We start from the raw sequence: 7500 nt of genomic DNA on the forward strand, positions 1-7500 counted from the left end.
AATTCATGCTTCAAAAAATAAGAAAAAGCATGGTTTTAGGAAGAGTTGTGTTTTACAGTATAGAGTCAATTTGTGTAAGCATATAGTTCATGCCTCTATCCATACCATACCTAGCTATGTACCAGTAGCTACATGCAGAAAGCCACTCGAGTTAAAAGTTAGAAGCATGGGAAACATGGATATTCCCTACTCTACAAAATTGAGTATGGCTAATATCTTTCAGTAAATGAGTTGAAAATAAACAGTAAGGCTACTTTTGAGAGCTGCAACTGAATGACCATAGTCAAGGCCAAACAAGCAAATAACTATTTGGCATTCAAAACATAGAACAGGCTCAATCATGCATAGTATGGATACTTGCCAGCTGGCATAAAGGCTCAGTACAATATGGATTGAGAAGTTGCCATCCAGTGGATGGGTTAATTACTTTCCATTTTGTGTAAAGTATATGCAGAATAATTTCAGTGGGTAATAGATGTTATTTCTATGCAAGTTCAGTTACCTAGCTATTTAACAGTTTGCAAATATTTTGTCAAGAAATGGCAATATATTTATTGCCATGTTTTGAAAGTGCATTGCCTTACAAATTTTTTTTATTATTTGCAGGTATATTAAATCTCTAGAAAAATGTGACTTAGCAATTGGTCCAGCTGTAACTTGGCTGCAGGAGAAAGGGGAAACCTTCTTCTCGGACAACATTGAAGAAGAGGTACCACTGAACACAGAGACAGAGTCTGAGGGAAAGGACACCAAATTTGCAAGATTATGGATATATTCCCATCATATATATAGCAAGGTTTGGCACAAAGTTAGATTTCAGTTTATACAGTATACTTAAACTCTGTTCATTAACCCAAGTAGTCAGGATGGTAAGAATACATTCCATTATGACTGTCTTTTTTGTCTTTACACATAGATGGCTCTACAGTTACTATTACTAATCAATTACTCCTTGATTACTAGGACTACCTAGCTCACATGTATTGCTATTAGTATTGTTATCAACATTATTATTATTATAATCATAACATTAATATTAATAGCATTAGAAAAAAAAAAATGTTTTTCCTGGAAACTAAAGGAAAGGCAAAAACAGCTGGACATAGAGGCTTACTAATTGCCTACATGGTGTCTGAATACTTTTGTAGCCATCTGTGTGCAAACAAAACATCATGGTAGACAGTGTGATTACCTGGAACCATTGGGTTAATTTTCATTTTCTGAGCATTTCCAAGACACTGAATACCTTGCATATTATCCTTCAAAGAAAGAAGGAAAAAGATAACTTCTTTGTATTATGTATTAATATTTGTGTTAAAAGATAACAAATATTTTGTTATTGTTTCAGGTAAAACGCAAGGATATTTTGGATTTATCAAGAGAGTTTGACTTGACAGGTTTCTGCTTACCCGGGAAACCTGGCATCATATGTGTAGAAGGAATGTCACGCAATACAGATGATTGGTGGCAGAAGGTAGGGATATTGGTCTTGTCAGTTGTATTTTGTTGTTGTTTTAGGTAATTTTTCAGCTATTACAATCTTTAATAGTTGAAGAGTTCAATTAAAGGTCAAGTTATCTCTTGCATGAGTGAAAATAGGAAATAGTAAATGAAAGACATAGAAACCAGTAAGCCATATATTCATCCTAACTTCTTTAGCTTAGGGAAATGTTTTTGTGTATATAAAGTACAAAGAGAAATTCATTTACACCAAGAAGTGATTATGTAAAGAGAGAGCAGGAGGTCCAAGGATAGAGGAGAGGATAGAGGAGAGGATAGGATTAGGCATATAGTAGTTTTCAATGACTCAAAGGGAATATACAGGGAGAATTGTTAGGGAGGATAAGTCACCCAGATGCATGTTAGGAGGCCCAGTGTGGTAGCATAGAAATGGGGGGTGGATCATTTTATGGGACTTGACATTGGAGGAAAAATGCCAGAGGCACATGTGTAGCTGTCATAAGAAACTGCTTGATCGGCCGGGTACAGCTATACACATGGCAACATGCTTGAGCGTGTTGAGCGGGAAGTTCCACTACATGTAGCGGACTCCCGCTCTCAATGGCAGGATGGTTGCTAGAATTCACTATGATGCAGAGATTTCTAATACTTTCAGTAATGAACTAGACTTGCCAGTTCACATGCCTTGCATCTCATTTACACCAGCATGGAGAGGAAAATGGCCTGCCAGTTTTTAAAAGCTGATGCTCAATTCGGGTGACGTGGCTTAAAGGTGTAACTTAACAGTGTGATGAATAATCAGAGTGGCTTGGTCTTTAGGCGATAAGCTGAATGTTTGATCCATGAAATAGTGTTTTACAGTCAGTTCTCTGCTAATCAGTTAATTTTCTAAAGCTTTTCCCTTTATCCTACTCACAAAAAGGATGTTATAATATAATATATATTTTCTTTTTTTTCCCCACTAACAGGTAAGGTCATGGAACTGGCAGAAGATTCTTGTCAAGAGCCGAGAAATTGTTGATGTTACCAAAGGTCAAGACATTGATAAGCTACGAAGATTTCCTTCATTTGAAGAACTGGGCTCTGAGAATAACATCCGGGTCAAGAATGGAGGATTTCACGTTGACATGGGAGATGTATTTAGGTACTTAGAAAACCATGAATCAGGATATGTTTTCAAAGAATATTTTGGTGTCAGTGGGAGGCCAACTTGACGCACTTTGAATGGAGATAGTAACATTAGGTCCTGCCATACTTGTATAGAAAGTTGGGAGCATTAAGAAAATTCTTGTTTGGATTGAATGATCGTTATGTACATTAATAATTTGGATGTTTATGAATTAGTAATGGGAAGACTATATTTTATATGTTATTTATAAATCTATTACCAATTTGAAATTATTTTTGGTATTGAAATTACCTTTCACAATAAAATAGAAATCTATTTAAAATCTTTATAGTATCCCCTTGCATTGTTAAAAGGAATGTGAGTAAAGGAAATCATTTCATCCCTGATAATTGGAAAACCAAAATAAACAAACAAAATAAAGGAGAACAGTCATAGAAAAGTAGGTTATAAAGGGCTATACCAGGTAGGCTAAGACGGTAATTTTAGGATCACTTTTATGCAACATCTCTGAACTGTCTGGAGTGATGCAATTGTCAGTCCAGCCTTTATAAATGGAGAAGGGTGATACCAAGACTGCAGTGTGTAGAGTATTTTTGTCATCACATTTTATGAGCTTGGTGTTTGAGCAAAACGGAATAAAAGACTGAAACTTGAATTCAGATTCAAGATACATTAAATATTTAAGTATACATTCAACTGGGTTATTGTACAGCTTTTGATTGCAGCTGAAATAATTTTACCGAGTTTCTTTCAATATACAATCTGTACTTCAATTTTTAAAAATATTTTTAATCCATAAATTGCTTTTTGTAAGTAACATTCTCCTAATTGCCAAATTTGTGAGAGGGAATTCATTTTGTTCACTTGGTATTATGGTTCCTTTGAAGTTGAGAGGTCAAAAACCATTTATAATTCCTTTAAGATTTACGTTTATTCATGGAGAAATGTAAAGGTAACGGGACAGTTTCCAGGTCTTCTTCCAGTCTTTTTCTAGAACCATATTTTTATATCTAGCCTATTGCTGGTGTGAATTTCACTAGATATGCTTTAATTTAAATAAGTATGTGTTGTAAGACTTTTTGCACAATAAAGTCTAAAGATCAAGAAAATTTGTATCACTAAATCTTACAATGACCTTCAGTGTGGTAAGCTAAGTCAGATATGCGAAGCTGAGCCTCGCTCGGGCTATGCCCATGAGGGGAGCCTGGCCTGTGTCGACTAATGTCGACTCGCTAACGTGTGCCAGCTGGTGCTGACTCGGCTTAGTCCTTACCTGCCGTGGTGCCCAGCCACTGCAGTAACCTCCGGGCGACAATTGCAACTTCTCGCGCCTGGGCGGGGCACGAACCACCGACCCCTCGGATGAGAGGCCAGCACGTTACCACTGTACTAGCCCGGAGGCCTATTCAGTGTGGAGACCAAAAATTGATGACAAAATTCTAAATTACAAAATATTTTGCAATAAATGTAAAATATAAATAAATTACCCCACTGGTGATAGGTGACATGCTATCATGTCATGGTACAGAGTCACAGCTACTGGGGATGCCTCATATCATGCTGAGGATAAGGTTTCACATGCCCTCCTGAGAACCCAGACACAGAGTGGCTGGCACCAATAAAAGCCCATCCTTGCCTGACTGCACCCAAAAGTTTACCCTTTAATACTATTGAACAAGTGTAAATAATATAATAATATTGTTTTGCCATGTGTTTAATGCACTTTACTTTCAGGCTTTATTTGTATACTTGTGATCACAGATAATCAATGCTTTAATTCTAAATAAGAAAGTGTAAAAAAAAATTATCATAATTAGACATATATATCATTAAACAATATACCTTTTTTTATTTTATTTTTCATTGGTGGAAAAGACCTATAAACTTTTCTTTTACACAAGATATTACCGTGTACACTATTATGATCAAGTCATTTGCAATTATGTTTAATTTCTTGTTATTATTCCTTTGAAGAACATTTACTTACACTACATAATAGTGATGTAACATGCAGAACATCCATTGTACTGGTTGGTCTAGAAATTTAGACTGGACAAACTCTTGACAAAATAGTGTTCTGTATATTTAGTGACTACAAAAATATCTCCTAAAGGAAATCAGGCACAACCACTGGACAAAGCATGACTACATGGCTATGGACTTCAGTTAACGTTTAGGGAGTGTATGGTGGGTTGTGGAGCAGTAAGTTTATTTACTTTCTCTGATTGTAGGGAAGATAGGATGACATCTTTTGCTTCCTCTTTTCCAAGATCTGCTTGCCTCAAGTTTCCTTTTCATCCATATTGTTTTGAAATTATTCTCACTTCAGGGTTGGTTCCATGCTATCTTTGGCATTCGGTGCCAATTAGGTCCTGCCTCCTCAGGTTCCCTTCTTGTCCACCTTGCTCTACAATCCCTCATCTTCCTCAGAGTCACTGCTCTCTTTTATACCCTCTAGTTCCTTCAGGGTGTTGAGAAATATTCATCACAACATTCCCATTTCTATTATCTTCTTTTGTGCCCACGGCCAATTCTGTGTGTCACTGGTCTTATAAAACTTTTAATCTGACACTGTTCATATTCCCCATACCACAAAAAAGATTATGAACATCTAATAGCAATACAAAAATACTGTCATTTTATACACATGTTCTATTTAAATTTCCCACTTTACATTATTATTTTTTCACACAAATTAGGGCTCAATAAATATGCAAGAGAAACTTATTATCCAATAAAGTAACATTACTATTCGATACAAGACATTACATTGTTTCATTCTTCCTCTTCCCCGATAAAAATTACTTTCACATTCTTTACTTTAGCATCATACTAATCTGTGAAAAATTTCTGATTTTGAAAACTTATGTTGGACACAATTAACCAAACTACAATGCTAATGACTGAAGTACAAATCAAGAAACAGAATGCATTAAGAAATTAAATTTTGGTTTAAATTATATTACAAATTATATTGCATTTACTGATACTGATTTTTTTGTTAAAACCCACACACAAATGTCACACACTCTGCAACCACTAGCCCAAAAACTGGGATTTATATAGTCTAATAATAAGGCCACATATGCATCAGGTCCATGTGAACAGCTCTACAAAACAAGTAACATGTGGTAATCACAGGTAAAGAAACAAATGCTTTTTTTTACAGGCTACATAACCCAACTATGTATCATTCAAATAAATAAATCATCCCCCTTATTCACACACAACCCCAAAGAAGGTAATCACAGTCCAGCTTTTTGGACAGCACCATGGAGAACACATTCCCTGCATCTTTTCCCTAATCAGAGAAGATCATAAAAGTAATCAAGTCCCTGACCCACTTCCCACAGAGATATTCCTGTGCCCAATTCTTTTGCCAAGTGAACTCGCTTGTTGATGGAATGTAGAGTTGGGTAGAACACAGTCCGACGTCCAGATGTTGTTCTGAAATGATTGAAGAAAATATGCAAAAGATGAAGCTACTGCTGATATTTCCAGAAAATAAAAACATTTTATCTTTGTTTACGTTCAAAGTAAGAGATCACTTAATCATCATAACAGAGGAAACCAAAAGAAAACACAGGGAAACAAAATAGAGGGAAAAAAGAAAAGAAAAAAGAAATAGAGATGGTCAAAGACTAGAGAGAGGAAGAAGAGGGGGGAGAGAAAGGGGTTAAACAGGAGGAGGAGACAAAGAAATGGGGTTACAGGAACAGGAACCTGAGGAGGAAGGAGGAGGAGGAAACAAAGAATGAGGTTACAACAACAGAAACCAGAGGAGGAGGAGGAGGAGGAATGGGGTTAGGAGAACAGGAGCCAGAGGAAGGAAAGGAGAAAGAGGGGGTAAATGAAAGTGAGAAGATGATGGAGGAAGAGGAAAAGGAGGAAAGGAAAGAAGTGATAAAAGTTTCTGAAAATCCCCTACATACTAAATATGAAAGCAGAAAAAGTAGGAATTGGGCATCACACCACATAAACATTTAAAGGACAACACTCACTTGTATTCAAAATAGTGCTCTTGTGATTCTCCATCATAGAGGAACTTAGGCTTGTATGTTGACAGTATATCTACATACTGATGTCCAATAATATGGTTACCTCCAGTAACACTGTGGTCCAGACCGTACAAATTCAGGCCCAATAGAATCTGTTGCGAAAAGACATTTCTTAGTATTCATATTTGGAAGGCTTTCCATGAATATTAATAACTGAAAATAAGGAAACTTAAATTAGTGAAACCTCCGTAATTGAATCAAGTTATAGACTATTTGGAATGCTGAAAATGGGACAAACAATGAAAATTACTTTTACATGAATTATTTACTGAATGGCTGTGAAAAAGCTGACTTGTTATGAGTTTACTTGTTTAATTGTTTTTACACACAGATGGCTACACTTGTACTAAGTCATCAATGAGCCAATTACAAGTACTGCCTGTCTCGCCCATTTACACTTTTCCTTGACTTTCAATTTTTTTTTTACGTTATCTTATTTTGCTTTTACTAATGTTTATAACATTATAGTAATTATAATATTTATAATAAAATTAACACCATTGATATTCATAGCACTAGTAAAAAATACACTTTTCCCTGCCAATTCAAATCAGGTAAGGTCACAAGGTCTACTAATTGACTCCTTTGTGGCTAAGCACTAGCAGAGCCATCTACGCGCAGAGACATTTCACAAAAACATAAAACACGAGCACAGCATTTTCCCCGCTTTTTATTCATTTTCCTGGCGGCATTGGGTTAAACCACCACCAACTGAACAGTGTTATTGTTGTTTGGAGACATTAACCCCTAAAAAGCAGACAGAGTATCGAGGCAAACCTCCCGGACGGGCAAAATTCTGCTTGCCTATAAGGATGTAATATTATACTACCTGCAGTTTAACCCACTAAAGAT

At 36.0% G+C, this 7500-nt stretch overlaps 2 protein-coding genes across 5 annotated transcripts in view; one reads left to right on the forward strand and one right to left on the reverse strand.

Annotated features, from left to right (window-relative positions):
- LOC125035053 (RWD domain-containing protein 2A-like) overlaps positions 1-3699 on the forward strand; it is a gene marked incomplete in the record, with an annotated part of 10952 nt that extends 7253 nt beyond the window's left edge. For both annotated transcript variants that reach the window (XM_047627152.1, XM_047627151.1), the window contains 3 exon segments: positions 607-796; positions 1349-1474; positions 2430-3699. In XM_047627152.1, coding sequence (XP_047483108.1) covers positions 607-796; positions 1349-1474; positions 2430-2675 — 562 coding nt within the window.
- A 589-nt stretch (positions 3700-4288) lies between these two features.
- Positions 4289-7500, reverse strand: part of LOC125035051 (chitinase domain-containing protein 1-like) — an 11760-nt gene continuing 8548 nt past the window's right edge. For all 3 annotated transcript variants that reach the window (XM_047627148.1, XM_047627150.1, XM_047627149.1), the window contains exons 8-9: positions 6592-6740; positions 4289-6037 (exon numbers count right to left, since the gene is read on the reverse strand). In XM_047627148.1, coding sequence (XP_047483104.1) covers positions 5896-6037; positions 6592-6740 — 291 coding nt within the window. In that variant the 3' untranslated portion in view covers positions 4289-5895. The remainder of the gene's footprint in view (positions 6038-6591; positions 6741-7500) is intronic.

The sequence above is a fragment of the Penaeus chinensis genome, chromosome 19, assembly GCF_019202785.1.
Source record: "Penaeus chinensis breed Huanghai No. 1 chromosome 19, ASM1920278v2, whole genome shotgun sequence".
Lineage (NCBI taxonomy): Eukaryota > Metazoa > Arthropoda > Malacostraca > Decapoda > Penaeidae > Penaeus > Penaeus chinensis.